At 32.8% G+C, this 18,732-nt stretch overlaps 2 protein-coding genes across 3 annotated transcripts; both read left to right on the top strand.

The window, feature by feature from the left end:
* Positions 1-1,047: 1,047 nt before the first annotated feature.
* On the top strand, positions 1,048-3,292 carry LOC110659862 (peptide-N4-(N-acetyl-beta-glucosaminyl)asparagine amidase A). Its single transcript, XM_021817926.2, has one exon. The coding sequence runs from the start codon at positions 1,169-1,171 to the stop codon at positions 3,059-3,061; it is 1,893 nt and encodes a 630-aa protein (XP_021673618.2). The 5' UTR covers positions 1,048-1,168; the 3' UTR covers positions 3,062-3,292.
* A 2,582-nt stretch (positions 3,293-5,874) lies between these two features.
* Positions 5,875-15,647, top strand: LOC110659861 (uroporphyrinogen decarboxylase 1, chloroplastic). 2 transcript variants are annotated; one of them, XM_021817923.2, is made up of 6 exons: positions 5,875-6,043; positions 6,121-6,269; positions 12,798-13,180; positions 13,294-13,578; positions 14,455-14,690; positions 15,213-15,647. In XM_021817923.2, exons 1-6 carry the CDS (start codon positions 6,018-6,020, stop codon positions 15,379-15,381), a joined length of 1,248 nt encoding a protein of 415 aa, XP_021673615.2. In that variant the 5' UTR covers positions 5,875-6,017; the 3' UTR covers positions 15,382-15,647. The 2 variants fall into 2 exon arrangements, with proteins under 2 accessions (XP_021673615.2, XP_021673616.2); XM_021817924.2 differs by having other exon boundaries at positions 5,888-6,043; positions 6,130-6,269.
* Positions 15,648-18,732: the final 3,085 nt, after the last annotated feature.

The following is an 18,732-nucleotide window of genomic DNA, read 5'->3' as shown; positions in this document are numbered from 1 at the left end:
GAAAAGGAATTTGCCTTGCCTTTTCTGACATATAAGATCAAATCAAAAGGCAACTTCAATAATGAGATTTGAAAATGTGAAGTAATGTGGACAATTACTGAATCCATTTATATTGTTTGCCTAAAGCCTCAATGTCCTTTTACTTCATCACTTGCTGCAACATATCACAAATTTGGTAAATTTTTTAGGCACAAAATTTACTTGCAAGAAAAGAAAATGAAATTGGGAAATTTCTGCTTTCCAACTAGAGTAACAGACTTTTCTGCCACCGTAATCCCCTCACCCTCCTGTTGGAGCAGACTTTTCCACCACCGGAACACCAGAACACCCCCTACCTCCTCCTCCTACTCCTCCTCCTAGCCAGAATAGTCTTCGACTTATCTGCCACCGGCACGAGCGAATAAGAGAAGTGAATGTTTCTTTCAATTATTCAATGCATTTAGAGACGGTATTTCATCCTCTCAAATAATAAGGAATCCACGCTCTACTCCAGTCTCCAGACACGACTGAAAATCCCCCATTTTCTAGGGGTAGCAAAGCGGAGTAGGCTTAAGGCATCCTACCATATTTTTTCCTAATTTAATAATTCTGATTTTAGAAAAAAAATTATATATATATATATATATATTATAATCTTAAATTATAAATATACAACAACTTGTTTATTTCTAAAAACTTATAAGGTATTTATTGCTTATTATTATTATTATTATTATTATTATTATTATTTTGAAATGTATTATAAGAATAATCGTCTAACCTGAGATGGTTCCAATAAACACCCTTCCACAAGAAATTATTATCTAGCAATTATCATTGTCAAAAGTACTTAACAAACAAAAAAATTTATATAAGAAAAATATTTTATTATTTAATTATAATATTAAATTAATTATTTATATAAATATTTTTAGATTTTAATAAAAATGTTAAAATTTAAAAAATAATTTAATTTTTTAGTTAACAAGAAAATGCCATTTATCTGCAGGTACAAGTGTTCCCTTTTTCTGCTTCTCACTTCCTTGCCCATGAATGATTAAAAAAAAAATGACAGCCATCATAATTTTCACCAACAGCTAGCAAATTTTGCATTGTCTTTCACTCCAACTTTAGGGTCTCCTCTCAAACAAAAGACAACCAACAAAAAGCAACTGCACAGCAACCATTCATGGCTACCTCTCTCTTCTCTCTCCTCCTCCTCTCTTTCCTCTTCTTCCTCCTCCTCCACCCTGTCCCCTCCACAGCTAACATTCACAAGGCCAACAACCTCCTCAAATCAAATCTCCTTGCTGAACCCTCCTCCACTCTTGCTCCCAAACCCCTCAATGACACACCACTAACTGTTTACTTTGAAGTAACTAAACCCATCAATGTCCCCAAGGTTAAACCTTGTGCATACACCGTTCTCCAACATGATTTTGGCTATACCTATGGCAAACCTCCCGTTCTTGCAAACTATACCCGTCCCTCGCATTGCCCATCTGATCACTTCTCCAAGATTGTCCTTGAATGGAATGCAACTTGTAAGGGAAGGCAATTTGATCGCATTTTTGGGGTTTGGTTAGGTGGTGTAGAACTTCTCAGAAGCTGCACAGCGGAGCCAAGAGCAACCGGAATTTTTTGGTCCGTGCAGAAGGACATAACAAGGTACCATTCGTTGCTTGTTAAGAGTGAGACCCAAGAACTCGCTGTTTATCTTGGTAATCTTGTTGATTCTACATATACTGGGGTTTACCATGTGAATTTAACTTTTTATTTTTATCCTGCTGAAGAGAAATTGACCAATAATGAGGATGGGTTAAATAATATGAAAGCTGCGCACAGTTCTAACGCTGATTTGATCTTACCCATTTCTAGAAATCTGCCACTGAATGATGGGTTGTGGTTTGAAATTGAGAATTCAACTGATACCGAGTTGAAGGAATTTGAGATTCCTCAAAATGTGTACAGGGCTTTATTGGAGGTTTATGTTTCTTTTCATGGGAATGATGAATTCTGGTATTCAAATTATCCTAATGAGTATATTATTGCGAATAATATTACTGGTAGCCCTGGAAATGGTCCTTTTAGGGAGGTTGTGGTTAGTCTTGATGCAGCGGTTGTTGGTGCAGTTTGGCCTTTTACTGTTATTTATACAGGTGGGATCAATCCTCTCCTGTGGAGACCCATTACTGGCATTGGTTCATTCAATCTCCCGTCTTATGATATTGAAATTACTCCATTCTTAGGGACTATATTGGATGGAAAGACCCATGAGTTTGGTTTCAGTGTCACCAATGCTTTGAATGTTTGGTACATTGATGCAAATTTGCATCTTTGGTTGGACCATAAGAGCACAAAAACTGAAGGGAAGGTCTTGACACATGAGAGTAAGCCTCTTGTTTTTTCTTTGGTGTCCAATTTCAAGGATTTGAATGGAACATTCTTGTCAACAGCACGGAGGTCTATATCCTCAAATGGATGGGTAAAGTCCTCCTTTGGGAAGATAACTACTGGTTTTAATCAACACTTCAGTTACAGCAACTCAATGGAGATGGGTGAGGATGGGAATTTGCAGATTGTGAATCAGACAATTAGTTTTAATGACAGTGTTTCTATCAGAAAACTTACCTCTTCTGTTCATTCATTTAGGTCAGTAAAAGACTTCAGTTTGGACATGTACTCTAACTTTTTTGATCAAGGAAATGGCACTTCCTTTTATGTAACAAACCTCACACTGGGATTCAATGAGAAGAAATCAAAAGATGCTGATTTTGGATTTGGGACCAGCTCTCTTAAAAATCTACAGAGTGCGCAAGGTGTGATGGTTGTAAAGAACAACTTGGTGGTCAGTGGAGTGGGAAGTACACAGCAGGCCTACAAATATGATGCTAGTGGTGATAATTTTTGCTTCTTCAGGGATATAAGCAGCTCAAACTACACCATTATTGCTGACAAAGTGATAAACAAATGTAATAAAAAGAAACAGTCTCACATCGGTTTTGGGTTTAGTAGTTGGTGGCCATTTCCCACTCGAAGGGCTTCTCTAGCATCTGAGTTTGTGGATAACAATGGAGTTTAACGATTTGGCTCCATTCTTTCTTAATTACTTCATGCAGGAATTCGTCTCTTTAGATGCTTCGGAGGTTTCTGATTGATGGGTAATCTGCAAACCAAATAAAATTGCAAGTATGTAGTAGTCTTTGTAGGCAACTTTGTGTATATACTTGTATCTTTTCTCTCAATAATCTGCTTCTAAATGGACGGGATTTATATTTAATGTGGATGGGGCAGAAAGTTCATTGTTTTAGCATACATTTTCCCCAAACATAAGGAGTTTATAATAGGTTTTGGCCTAAAGCTGAACTTTACAAATAATTTTACTCACTAATTAGTATTTCACTTTTATGAGAATTTAATTTGATCAAGTTACAAGGGCAATGCTATAGCTGACTAGCTTTCTTTGTCATGTTCAAAGATGAATGGAAGTAGGAGATGCTTTTGTTGTAATCCTTGTTTTTTTGGTATTATTCAAAAGCAATAGTTGTCCAAGTTGAAGCTTTTGGGCCTCTTGGATCAGGTTATGACAATGGAATTTGGATAGTTCTTCAAGTGACCTTCAGAGCATGAACTTTATAACTGCAACTTACATTAGTCAGTAGATGTCACTGACTTTAATATGCAGGAAAACTGACTGCCTGATCAATAGTTCTGGCAATGTATCTTGATCAGATGATTTGTTGATCACACCCATGATCCTAATTTGGAATGTAATGACTTCCTGTTTTCTTCTTGTACTCTTTTTCCTACCCATTTGGTTTTTGAATGGTAGGTGAGTCTCTTGCTTCATCATTTATAATAGAAGACTGATATAAGATGGTATTTGATCTGGATAGGTTTTGACATAAATTTATGAACCTTATCAAATTCCACATACATGTTATGTCTCAAATCCAAAATAAACTAGGTTTTGCTTCTCTTAGTAATGTCTCGTGTGCTACACAAAGTAATTTGTCAAATCAATTACTTCTAGCATTACTAATTTAAAGATTATTTGAAAATTCTACTAAAGCCTTTCGATAACATTTTTTAAAGTAGTGTCATCAACTAGGGTCACTAGTAAAAAAATTGACGGCTATTAAAATAATCAATTACTATTAAAATAATTAGTATTGTCGAGCAGACTTTAAATTTGATATTACGTAGTTTAAATATAATTAAATTACATAGAATGATTTTTTTTTTATAAACCAAACATGTTAATTTATAAATTTTATGAAATTTATTTATATTGAATATAGTAATAATTAGGGGCGGAACTAGAAGCTTATCTTTGAAGGCCAAAAATAAATATTGAGAGGACATATAAAAATATAGATATTAATATAAAATATAAAATATTAAGAGATTAAAATTGAATAATATAAAAAAAATATGAATGAATTTTATATAAAATTGTAGGGGTTGAAATAGAAATAAAAATATTAAAGGACCATACAATAGTTTTCTTCAAAAAAAAAAAAAGGCTAAATATTGTAGGTAAATTTTTAATTTCAAAAATTTTTGGGAGGAGGAAACAATAATTTTTCAAAAAAAATATATTAAAAATATATGTATAAATTTTTAATTTTAAAATCCTTTGTAGCGGGTAAGGCCCCCAAGCTAACACCTAATTCTACCCCTGATTATAATTAATGTTAAAAATGATAATATTTGCAAAAGAATAAAAATTGAAAGGCTGAATCAACACAAGAAGATGATAGGAATTTCATATATAAAATTATAAAATTTGAGAGCCTAAAACTATATATTCCTTTTCTTATTATTTTAAGCCGAATTAAATCCTTGAGCGAAAACATATGAATAGAAAAAATATTTAGCGACATCTAGGTGAAGGGTTCAATTCCATGTAGTCATCGACAGGAATTGGGTTAGAATTAAAATAAGATTGAAATCGATTAAAATCGTAAATTTTATAATTGAATTGGATCCAGCTTGGTCGATTTAATTTTGGGCCAAATTCAGATTTCTACTGATTTTTTTTTTTTAAATTAAATCATTAAATTTAACTAAAATCGGATCAAATTGACCAGAAACATAATCTAAACCAAAATTAAAAATGCGAAAAAATTTAAAGGCGGATTTAGGTTCCTTCCCTAATAAACAGAAATCAGTGATTCCAAATAAAAACTGGCCGGTGAATAACTAGATTTTAATAGTAAATAAAAAAAAGTACATTTTTAAAGTAAGATACAAGAGGCATTAGGAATGGCAACAGTAGAATGTTCATCAAAATTATATTACTTGAATTTGAATTTAATTAATATTTTTAAAATTTAAATATGTTTTAAATTTATTAAAATTTATTTTTAATTATTTAAATTTATTTTAAATTTAATTATTATATTAGAAAAATACTTAAATTTATTTAATTATATATATATTAATTAAAAATTATTTTTATTAATAATTTATATTTTAAAAATTTAATAATTTTATAAAATATTTCAAATTTATTTTATAGATAATAAAATATATAAAAATTTATAAATATTATTATAAAAATATATATTTTATATTTAATTAAATATTTATATAAATAAATTTAAATAATATATATAAAAAATATAAAATATGAATTTGATTTTAAATCAAAACTTATTTAAAATTTGATTATATACTAATTTAACTTATTTTATTAAGATTTGATAAGATTAAATACTCATAAAGACAGGTATACATAGGAGTCTTCATTTTTGTTTATTTATAGAAGAAAAAAAAATCATTGTATTTGTTATTAATAATACAAAATTTCATTAAATTTTATTTGATTTGGTAAAAAGAAAAATAATTGTTTTTTCTCAAGTTAAAAAATCCAAACAAACACAAGCTAAGGATTAGAGCTGCCAAAGGAAAGCAAGGTAACCAAAATAACCAGTTTTGCTTTAACAATATTCAAAAGAACACAGAGATAGCGATAAGAAACAAACACACTGCCTAACCCACATCTTTCTCTCTCATAATTTTCTTCTATAAAAATGAATTTCTCTTCTCCTCCCACTAGGTAATTTCTCATTCTTCAATTCGATTTTTCTATGTCTGAAGATTTTGATTCTTGTTTAATCGGTTGACATGTTGCAGTGCGTGCAGTTGTTTATCATGGAGGGCCTCTTCCATCTCTTCTCTACACCTAGGTTTTCAGTTTAATAATTCTGTCGGATTTTCCATTTCTTCTCCTACCAGAAAATTCTCTAGAACACCAAGATTCAAAGTCTCTTGTTCTTCTTCTGGTATCTTTTCTTTTCCTCTTTGTTCTTGTTTACTGCTGTGTTTTTTTTTTTTAATTTTTTTTAATTTTTTTTATTGACATTAGCTCATTTGTTTTCAAATTTGATTGTGAAATATGTTTTTAAGCTCCTTTTGTACTGAGAGGGATTGGACTGTCATGAAGGAGTAGTGGTAATGGAGGCAAAATTTTGAATTAGAAATGACTGCTTTATGTGAATTTGAGTGAAACAGTGCATGTTGAAGCTGAATGTTGATTAAAATAAATAGTAATTTAGCAAATGTTTGGATCAATTGTGGGCAATACTGCTATAGCGATATCTATAACTGTGCCTTTCGCTGTGCTTACTGCCCAATTTACTGCAAGTGGTAGTTACTTGATCTAACTTTTTTTGGTTCTTGGTAAAGTTACATATTATACTTCTTTCTAAATGTGCATGTCAGTATGTTGTGCTTTTTCTGATCACTCTCAACCAACATTGTCTAATTTTCCATCAAGGGGCTACTTTGGGATGTCACTTCTAGAAATGATGTAATTGGAGTTGATTTTTGTAAGTAATTCTGTATTATTAGGTTTGATTGGAGATTAGATTGTGGACGACTACCTAATCTTTTTCTGCTGAAACTAAGATAAATTTTCTTAAAGATTAGTACTATGGAAGAGTTAAAACTTTCTGAACCCAATTTCCTACTGTTATTTTCTTAATTTGTTTAGCTTTGTGATGGACTAGTTGAAACAATGATGTCTTGCATGGACTGTTGTTGTTCCTCACCAGTTGGCTCTAAGCAGCTGCTTTTGGTCTTTATATATTGGTTTAATAATATATTGCATTAGAATCACTGAACTAAGATGATATTAATTTAGGTTATGTTTGATACGAGGTAATGGAATGGAATGTAGTCAAGAATGTAATGGAATGAGAAACGTAATTTAATCCCCAATCTAGTCCTGTCTTTGGTAGCAAAAGTAAAAGTTAATAGTAAAAGTTAATCTGATGAAATGGAAGATTTTATTCCAATATTTAGTTTATTAGGTCATAAGGATCTATATCATGAGAGATGATTGAATTTTACGCTGTCCAGTAGGTCCTTTATCCAGGCTTGGGACTGGTTATGTTTGTGAACATAGGTGGAGTTTATTAGGTCTTGTTGGTTGTGGCGGTGACAGTGGCGGTAGTGGTGACAACATAAATGATGGTGGTAAGGGGTTGTGGTGGTGATGGAAAATAAATAATGAAGAAAATAAAACAATGATTATTACATAAATTTTTATATGTAATGGGTATTACACTAAATAAAGCAATTATTATTATATAGTGTAATTGACACTACATTACAATACATTTCTTTCTGCAACCAAAGGAAGTAATGACTCATGTAATGTTTTGTAGCTACATTACAACTTTGATTACAATATAGTATTCTACCAAATATAACCATGGTTTCACATAACGTAATGACCGTTATTTATAGGTTTTTAAAAGTTTAATACTCGTTATTCTGTTATTTATAGGCGAATCCTGAGTTGCATGTGTAATGGCCGTGACAACTATTATGTAACGGTGACAACCATTACTACAATTATGCATCTACTACAAATCACATGGAAATAATTTTTTTTTTCTGCTCGTTGCATTATCTGTGTGCTTTTCTCTTCCATAATTGTGATTTCTTTTCTATTCTCTCAAATTTTCACCCAAATTTCTCCTTTCTTCTACAAATATCTCTCTTATTGTTTTCTAAGCTAAGATCATCCTGAAATATCTCTTTTCTCCAAAGCTACTTCTTATAAAAAGATGAGTTATTTGTTGTTTTTTGCTTTTTCTTTTCATTATGTGCTATTTTGGTGGTAGTAATATTAATTTTTTTTACTCAACTCAATTCAATTCAACTAAACCTTTATCCCAAGAGTTTGTGGTCGGCTATATGGATTCTCTTTCTCCATTCTAAACGATTTTGGGTTAAATCCTCGAAAATGTGTAATGCTTATAGGTCATATTTTACTACTCTCCTCCAAGTTAGTTTAGGTCTACCCTTTCTTTTCTTTCTATCCTCTAACCTAATGTGCTCTACTTGTCTAACTGGAGCCTCCGTATGTCTACGCTTCACTTGACTAAACCACCTCAATCTCCCATCTTTCAACTTATTCTCAATTGGCACCACTCCTACCTTTTCTCTAATACTCTTATTACAGACTTTATCTAGTCTAGTATGACCACTCATCCACCTTAACACTTTCATCTCCGCAACTCTTATCTTAGACACATACGACTACTTCAGTGTCCAACACTCACTACCATATAACATGGCCGATCGTATGTCTGTATGGTAAAATTTGCCTTTCAATTTATCGAGAATTTTGCGACCACATAAAACTCCCGTGGCACTTCTCCACTTCAACCATCCGGCTTTAATCTTATGACTAACATCCTCCTCACATCCCCCATCTACTTGAAGGATTGAGCCAAGATATTTAAAGTGATTACTTTGGGGCAGTACCACTCCATCCAAACTAATTCCTTCCCTCTCATCAGTTCGGCTTTCACTGAACTTGCAATACATGTATTCTTTCTTCGTTCTACTTAACTTAAAACCCTTTGACTCTAAAGTACTTCTTCAAAGTTCTAGCTTTTTATTGACTGCTTCTCGCGTCTCATCTATCAGAATTATATCATCTGCAAACATCATGCACCAAGAGATACTTTCTTGTATATGTTTCGTTAATTCATCTAAAACTAATGTAAAAAGGAAAGGGCTTACAGCTGAACCTTGGTGTAATCCAATTGAGATAGGAAAATCTCTTGTGTTCCCTCCCACTGTGTGCACAATAGTAGTTGCTCCTTCATACATATCTTTCAACACTTATATGTACCTAATAGATACCCTCTTTTGTTCTAACATTCTCTATAAGACATCTCTTAGAACACTATCATAAGCCTTCTCCAAATCGATAAAAACCATGTGTAGATCTTTATTCACATCTCTATATTTCTCTATCAAGCTTCTAATGAGAAAGATCGCTTCCATAGTTAAACGATTGGGCATGAAGCCAAATTGATTGGGAGAGATAGAAGTGTCATGACGTAGTCGATGTTCCACAACTATCTCCCACAATTTCATAGTATGGCTCATGAGTTTAATTCTCCTATAGTTTGAGCAACTCTGTATGTCTCTCTTATTTTTAAAAATAGGTACTAAAATACTCTTCCTTCATTCCTCAGGCATTTTCTTTGAGTTTAGAATGTTATTAAACAATTTAGTTAATCATGCCACTCTCATATCTCCCAAACACTTCCACACTTCAATTGGTATTTCATCAGATCCACAAGCTTTACCCACTTTTATTCTCTCAAGTGCCTCCTTTACTTCTAAAGATCTAATCTTTCTAGTATAATTCACATTCTTTTCTATTGCTCTGTAGTCTATATTCACGCTATTACCACTTTAACTATTGTTAAAGAGATCATCAAAATAATTTCTCCATCTTTCTTTAATGTCCTCATCTTTCACTAACATTTTTCCTTCTTTATCCTTAATGCACCTAACTTGATTGAGATCTTGACATTTCTTTTCTCTCCTTCTTGCTAATCTATAAATATCTTTCTCCCATTCTTTAGTCATAAGTTTCTCATATAACTTTTCAAAGGCTTGCGCTCTTGTCTGACTAACTGTCTTTTTTGCCTTTTTCTTTGCTATCTTGTACTGTTTATATGCCTCATCATTATCACACGTAGGTAATTTCTTATACATTCCCTCTTTCTCTTCACTGCCTTTTGTTCTTCCTCATTCCACAACCATCTCTCTTTTGAGGGTGGTCTATGTCCTCTAGACTCTCCAAGTACTTTTCTAGTTACTTCTCTAATCTTTGATGCCATCTGTATCCACATATTATTGGCCTCCACATCCAGCTTCCATGCTTCGGACTCGAGAAGCTCATTTTTGAACTTCACTTGCTTTACTCCTTTCAATTCCTACCACTTTGTTCGAGCTATACTATTTCTTCTAACCTTACTTGAATTGTTTCTAAACTTGACATCCAAAACCACTTACCGATGTTGACTTGTTAAAGCCTCTCCTGGAATGACCTTGCAATCCTTGCATAGAGCTCTATTTATCTTCCTCGTTAAGAGGAAGTCAATTTGGCTTCTATGTTGCCCACTTTTAAAAGTCAATAAATGTGACTCTCTTTTTATAAAGTAGGTATTTGCTAGTATTAGGTCGTATATCATAGCAAAATCCATGATGCTTTTTCCCTCCTCATTTCGGCTGCCAAAACCAAAACCTCCATGAACATTCTTATAACCTTGCCTATCACTTCCTAAATGTCCATTCAAATGTCCACCGATGAAAATATTCTCTTCATTCGGTATGCTTTGCATTAGTTCATTCATATCTTCCCAAAACCTTTGTTTACTCTCACTATCTAGTCCTATTTATGGGGCATAAGCACTAACTACATTTATTGTTTCTCCTTCTAGTTGTGCAACTTGGTTTTACTTGTATCTACCTCTATCTAGTTATTTTATGAACTTTGTAAATTTTTCAAAAAAATTTGTATAGCGCTAGGTTATTACCGTTACATTACGGCCATTACAGGCAGGGATGTGGGGTTTTGGTTCCGGTTCGATTCTTTGTAGGAATCGGAATCGGAACTAGAACCAAACTTTGGTTCTTTTATTTTTTGGAATCAAAAGAGGAACCAAATTTCGGTTCTGGTTTGGTTGTAAGTGCTTTGGGTTTTAGTTTCGATTCCGATTAGGTTGGATTCTTAGTTCCTAACCTCAAAATTGCAACATTATTGCATTTTAAAAGAATAAAAATAATTATATATTTCTAATATCAAAATATCAATAAAAATAATAGTACTAATATTAAAATAACAATACTAATATCGAAATAAAATATCAATAAAGTAATATAAACGTGATGAGTTACTCGAGAAAGATTAAAATCAAATTAACAATTTCTACATAAAAATATAAGATAACACCAAATATTTTTAATAAATCATATAATATTTCCATCCAAATTATAAAAAAATAGCAAATCAACGAGTATAATATGAGATAGGATTAATGTAACTTAAGCCAAAAGCACAAAACTATATAGTTTTGAGCTTTAGAGAAATTTTTTATTATATTTTCATTTAACTCTTTAAAGTTAAAATTTTGTTAGATAATATACTATTTTTACTGGTTTAAATTTTGATTCACAATAAAAAGTATTAAAAATAAATTTAATTTTAATATAGTATATGCTTATAAAAATTTTGTAGATTATAATTAAAACGTTTGCCAAATAAAAAATGAGATAGCTAATAAAATTTGAAACTTAGTGAATTCGATTATTAAGATTCACTCCTAAATATTATTTCGGTCTATGCTCTCTACTATCACCACAGACCTTACAAAATATATATATATTTTTCAAATTGCATTGCTGGCATTTTGATTGGGTCATAATTTAATCACATGGAACAACATATCCACAAATTAAGTCATTTTATAACATATATCTTAATAAATGTGTTCTACTATTTTATACATATTTTTCAATTATATAATTTTTAATTAGAAAGTATACTAAATGATCAAAAGGTTATTTAATTATGTAATTACCGACCACAAAGTGATTTAATGTACTTGTTATTAAAAATAATAAAAGTTAATATTAGATTACATATATACACTTATAATTAACGACAAATTAAGTTTATAATTAACGACAAATTAAGTTTATAATTAACGACAAATTAAGTTTATATATATAATAATCTTAAATGCATAATATATATAATTTTATTGAAGCTATATAATATATCTACAAAATATAAAAAAACATATATGTATAAAGTCGATTTTTCGGTTCGGTTCTAGTTCAGTTTTTGATTAAGAGCTAGAACTGAACCAAAATAGTAAAATAAGTTCGGTTTGGTTCGGTTCAATTCCTAAGGTAAAGGTTTTTTTTTAGTCCTGGTTCTATTCGGTTCGGTTTAGAACCCCCAGTAATAGTGCACAGCCCTATTTATAGGCCTGTTTTCGTTACTCGTGACCGCGACCGCGATTTGAAACCATGAATATAACCTTAACCTACTTCTCCTATAATTATGCTGAAATCCCTACTAAATAGAATTACAATCCAAATAGGAATAGGAATACTGCATGGGTGTTGACTTCCTATAACACTTGGCATGAGTTGTATGCATTTTTTGTATGGCTGCTGTCTTAAGCCACTGGTCTAAGATTACCTTCATTACTCTTTGGTAGTTGGATTTGAGACTACTTTTTAGATGTTGTCAGCCCTGGCCCTGTTGTCCAACAGCAGTGTTAGGATTTAAGAGCTTTTCTGCAATGGATAGCATATCTAAATTTTTGTTATTGGAACTTAATTTACAAACATATAATATGTTATCGGTATGTGTTTCTTACAAGATTCCAAGTATTTTACCATTGTTTTACTTCTCCATGATTAGGTTCTTTCTTTGGGTATATCTGGCTCTTCCTTTACTTTTTCCTTTGCCTTATTTTATTCAGATCCACTTTTGGTTAAGGCTGCAAGAGGGGAACCTGTAAATAGGCCTCCAGCATGGATGATGCGTCAGGCAGGAAGGTATATGGCTGTTTACAGAAAGCTTGCAGAGAAATATCCATCCTTCAGAGAGAGGTCAGAGACAACTGATCTCATTGTGGAAATTTCTTTGCAGCCCTGGGAAGCTTTTCATCCAGATGGTGTTATTATTTTCTCTGACATACTTACACCTTTACCAGCTTTTGGTGTTCCATTTGACATAGAAGAAGTAAGGGGGCCTGTTATTCAGACTCCAATTCGTTCTGAAGAAGGATTAAAGGCTCTACATTCCATTGAATTAGAGAAACTCCATTTTGTGGGGGAATCACTTAGAATATTGCGACATGAGGTTATTCTTACCTTTCAAATAGGCAGTAGGCTAAGTATAATTGCTCTGTGTTATTTTTTGTTATGTGAAATGTACACCATGCCTCTACATTACTCTTTTTATGTTTTATGTAGGTTAATGGACATGCTGCAGTTTTGGGTTTTGTTGGAGCTCCTTGGACAATTGCTACATATATAGTGGAAGGGGGTACAACTCGCACATACACTAACATAAAGAGTATGTGCCATACAGCACCACATGTACTGAGGGCTCTTCTCTCTCATTTGACACAGACAATAGCTGACTACATTGTTTTTCAAGTGGAGTCTGGGGCTCATTGCGTACAAATATTTGATTCCTGGGGTGGACAGCTACCACCTAGCATGTGGGACTGTTGGTCAAAGCCTTATATTGAAGAAGTGAGTTGGACCTGATTATTTTAATTTGTATAAAACTTTCTTTTAAATTCTAGGTATCATGACTTATGGATCAGGGAGCTGTTTCCATTTAATAGTTTAACAATTTATTTCATCTAAAATTAACTTCCACAGGCATCATACTTGACGTTCCATAGGCATCACACCTAGGATAGAATTGCATCACACAACTCGAGGCACAATTTCAGGATTTTCTATTGGCTGAAAGAATAAGAAGTAAACATTACAAACATGGGTATATAGACTCAAAATTAATCCTAAACCTTCAAGACATCGGACTCCAGAACCGGTCCTAAATCTTTAAGGATCTCGATCCTTAAGGAAAACTAAAAGGAATAATATTATACTAAACCAACAAGGACTCTATATAATATTTAAAAATAAAAAAAGGACTCTTGAAGACATCTAGACAGATTTTCCAGCAAATCTAATCACAAAATTACCCGTGAGACTTAGAAGTTGTAACTTATTTGAAGGACTAAGAGGTACAGTATAGTAACCTTGTATGAAATCTGGATCATAATTCTAAGCTTCTTGAGTCTTTGAATTTTCTTTAGTTCCTTATTTGTGTCAGAAAAAATTTGCCCCAAAAAAAGGAATATCAATGATTTGTTTGGTTATCATGGTATCTTTTCTTGGGTTTGCAATAGTTGTGAATATGATAAGATCATTTTGTCTGGATGAACAAAATGTTATGCACGAATGTCATAATTACCTTCTAAGGATTGCCTTATCTTTTGGTTTTGATAGAAATATCATATGCTTTGATTTCGTTATAAGTGGACAAAAACACTGGATATGCAATTGCATTTTCTGCTGTATTAGTTTAATCATATATGGGTATTTCTGATATTGCAGATAGTCTGCATGGTAAGGAATAAGTGCCCTGAAACGCCACTTGTTCTCTACATTAATGGAAATGGTGGACTTCTTGAGCGTATGAAAGGAACTGGAGTTGATGTGATTGGGCTAGACTGGACAGTGGATATGGCAGACGGAAGGAATCGTTTGGGTAGTGGGATTAGTGTGCAAGGAAATGTGGACCCTGCTTACTTATTTTCTCCTCTTCCTGCATTGACAGATGAAATTCAACGGTTTGTGAAATAACTTAAAATTTTCTGATCTAACTAATTTTCCCCACCACATTCATACTGTTGCTTACTTAAGAGTATTTGAATTTCAGTATGTGTGAGGCAATGTTAACTTGTTTATTGGAATGAAGTCCTTAAGTTATTCTGAATTGGAAATCCTTTGTTACATTTTCTTTTCTTTGTAAATGGCAATTACTTGAATTAGTTTTTGTGTTGGTGGCTTTATGCCTGGCATAACCGGGTCAAAGTAATTGGTAATCTCTAGCACAAGTACAATGTGTTTGTATGAGCTACTTCCAAACTATATTGGGTATATTTATTTGTGCATCATGTTCATTTTCTCAGGTTGGTATATGTCTATATGATGTGAGTGAAAAGCATGCTAAAATAGGAGTACTATTTATGTTGATTAATCTCTATGGTTCATGGATCTTGCAGTTTTAGTTGTGATTAAAATAAGAAGTAAAGTTGAATTTCCAAAATTCTAAGTCTGATGGATTTTTTTATGTTGTTTTTCTTTTTCAGAGTTGTGAGATGTGCTGGGCCAAGGGGACATATTCTTAATCTTGGACATGGTGTTCTTGTTGGGACTCCTGAAGAAGCTGTTGCCCATTTCTTTGATGTTGCAAGAAGCTTGAAGTTTAATACACCTCTTCAAGATCATGCATCAGAAGAACAAGAATTGGTAGTTTGAGGAGTCATGTCAGCAATTGTTTCTTAGAAATGGGTGTTGGTTGTGAGTTGTTGCCTTATTGGTTGTTGTCACTGATTTAGATTCACTTGAAGCTGTACAATTTTTGAGGCACTGACCAGAGCTTTGAGGTTCTGTGCATGCATCTGCTTGGCTAATTAGTGATCTTCTATTGTATTTGTAATTAAAGATTCAATATGAGCCAATAATTTTATATTTATTTTGGTAGGTACCTGAGATGAATGAGAATGAATTTATTTTTACCATTATATTGAAATATTCTGAAAGATGTTGTAGATAACTAAATTTCTAAAAATTGATGATTTCAGCCGGGAAATAGCTTTTTGGTTTATGTTTTATCTGAAATTTAATTTTCTAGGGTTTTTAAATTTTTTTTTAAAAAAAATCCCCATGTGAGATGTCACCTACCACCTATTTAATGGCTGTTGAACAGATGAGATCCACCATTTCTGCTGTCAAATTATCTGTCTACTTAATAGTGCTACCGTTATGATTGTTTTTAGTAGTTTATTAATTTGTTGGAGGTATGGAGACATTCCTAGGTCTGCTTTCCTGAGACATTCTTTCTCTAGGTGCAGATCTCTTTTATTTATTTATTTTTTCTAAATTGTTTTTGTAATGAGTGTCAGGGCTCTTGTCAGTTAACTTATACTGAGAACATCTTTATTATTGTTCTGATTGTTTTTCTTTTGTGAATGTGAACTATATTCTCAGAGGGCCTTTTTTGGCAAGTTGAGGTGCTTCAATTTCTGTACAAATGGATCATAGGAAAGTCCAGGTACTAGTTTTTCAAGACTGAGTCCTATTTCAAACCACAAGAATTTTGAACTTCATCATTTCTTTTCACCCTATCTCCTGTTTTATGTTTATTCCATTGTTACTTTTATTTTTATTTCACTGGTAATTTTGTTATGTCATTTTCCAGGTATTTGTATAAATATAGTTTCTGGGCTGCTATTGATATAGATCTTGAACTCATCATGGGGCAGAAGGAATTCTGAAAATAGTTTTTAGTGATGCAGATGAAGACTCATCCTAATAGGAAGTGGAGCAGGTATAAATTTTTGAGTTATACTAATACATATTTATTTTTAAAATAATTTCAAGTACTAACTATGCATGCAAGTTAGATCAGTCAGTACGGTTTATATATGCTACTTTTGTTTCTAAGGATATTCATGTATTATTGTATTCGTTTTTAAGTCTGTGAATGCAAAAGGACCACTGAAAGGCAAAAAATCAAAATATCTCAGTAATTGTAATAGAGAGAATGCCACAAATAACATCAATTATTTCTTCCTCCTGCTCTCCCTCCGCGCGCGCGCGCGCGCGCGCGTGTGTGGTACCATTAGACAGAAAGTGGCTGATGGAAAAACTGTTAAGAGCTTGCAGGGGGTTAGGGACTTCACTAATGCAATTAAATCTAGCTTATTTGGTCAATTTATTTCAATATATTTTCTTATTATTTGCAGTACAATTCAACAAAATATTTTCTAAAAAGAAAAAGCTCTGACCTAGGGTAAAGTTCAAAATATGAACAGAAAAGAGTATGCTTTCACTTTTCCAGAATGGGAAAACATTGTCTGGAAGATAAATAGGAAGTGTAGACTTGAGAGATGGTGTAAGTTTTCTTGTTTATATATATATATATATATGCAGATTTGATGGTACTAAACAATATGAGCAGAATTAATCATATAAATAAAAATGCCAATAATGCTGTTAATACCTTCTTTGTTGAGATTAGAGAGAATCGAAGAATTTCTTAATATATTTCACAGTGTTGCAATGATTCAAATTTATATACAAATGCTATAGCCTTAATAGGAAAGAAAATAAAAGCTAACAAATACAAATATCCCTAATATTACTAATTTACATTTTAATTTACAACTAATGTACTAATTAAGGGATTTTAACACATTCTAATTTACAGCTAATGCACTAATTAAGGGATTCCAACACTCCCCCCTCTATTTGGTTCATGTATGTTGCACATGCCCAACTTGCAAACTAGGGTATGAAACACCTTACAATTTAATCCTTTAGTTAACACATCAGCTAATTGATGTTTCGAACCTATGTAAGAGACACTTAAGAAACCATTCACAATTTTTTCTTTTATGAAGTGTCTATCAATCTCAATATGCTTGGTCCGATCATGTTGAACTGGATTATGAACTATACTGATTGCAGCTTTGTTATCACAAAACAAAAATAAACCATTAGCTTCAAACAATTTTAATTCTTCCATCAACTTCCGTAACCATAATAACTCACAGATACCTTGAGTCATTGCCCTGAATTCGGCTTTTGCACTGGATCTAGCTGACACATTTTGCTTCTTACTTCTCCAGGTGACTGGATTACCACCAACAAAGGTACAGTATCCTGATTTTGATCTCTTTTCATCAAGAGACCTAGCCCAATCTGCATCTGTAAAGGCTTTAATATGAAGGTGACCATGCTTTGAGAAAAGAAGTCCTTTCCCAGATGTAGATTTTATATATCGCAAGATGCGGAAAACAACCTCCAAGTGAGATTCACGAGGATCATGCATATACTAGCTCACTAGACCAACTGCATATGCTATGTCCGGTCTAGTGTGCGAAAGATAAATTAATTTGCCAACCAACCTTTGATATCTCCCTAAATCCACTAATTTTCCAACTCCAGCTTGCAATTTATGATTGGCCTCAATAGGAGACTCTGCCGGTTTACAGCCCAGCATTCCTTTCTTCCAACAGATCCAAGATATACTTTTTTTGAGAAATAAAGATCCCCTTATCTGATCTGGCAACCTCTATTCCAAGAAAGTACTTGAGCCTTTCTAAATCTTTGATTTCAAACTCCTGTGTTAGGCGCTCCTTTAAAAGAGCCATTTCTTCCTTATCGTCACCAGTTATCACAATATCATCCACATAGACAATAAGTAGTGTGATTTTGCCTCTATGATGCCTCATAAACAAGGTATGATCAATATTGCTTTGGCTGTATCCAAAGGAGATCATTGCTTTACTGAACCTATCAAACCATGCTCTAGGTGACTGTTTTAGACCATGTAAAGCCTTTTTCAATCTGCAAACTTTCCCTCTGGTCTTCTCATCCTCAAACCCTGGAGGAATTTCCATATACACTTTTTCTTCCATGTCACCATGTAAAAAGGCATTTTTAACATCAAACTGCTACAAGTCCCACTCAAGATTCGCTGTACATGACAACAAAATTCTGACAGTATTCATTTTAGCAACAGGTGCAAAGGTCTCTTGGTAATCTACTCCTTATGTCTGTGTGAAGCCTTTTGCTACCAGTCTGGCCTTATACCTCTAAATT

The sequence above is a fragment of the Hevea brasiliensis genome, chromosome 4, assembly GCF_030052815.1.
Source record: "Hevea brasiliensis isolate MT/VB/25A 57/8 chromosome 4, ASM3005281v1, whole genome shotgun sequence".
Lineage (NCBI taxonomy): Eukaryota > Viridiplantae > Streptophyta > Magnoliopsida > Malpighiales > Euphorbiaceae > Hevea > Hevea brasiliensis.
This window is presented reverse-complemented; position numbering and strand designations above follow the sequence as displayed.

Coding starts and splice junctions, on each gene's coding strand:
- LOC110659862 (XM_021817926.2), top strand. CDS start 1,169: ATGGCTACCTCTCTCTTCTCTCTCCTCCTCCTCTCTTTCCTCTTCTTC.
- LOC110659861 (XM_021817923.2), top strand. CDS start 6,018: ATGAATTTCTCTTCTCCTCCCACTAG. Junction 6,044..6,120: donor TTCTCTTCTCCTCCCACTAG/GTAATTTCTCAT, acceptor GACATGTTGCAG/TGCGTGCAGTTGTTTATCAT. Junction 13,181..13,293: donor TTAGAATATTGCGACATGAG/GTTATTCTTACC, acceptor TGTTTTATGTAG/GTTAATGGACATGCTGCAGT.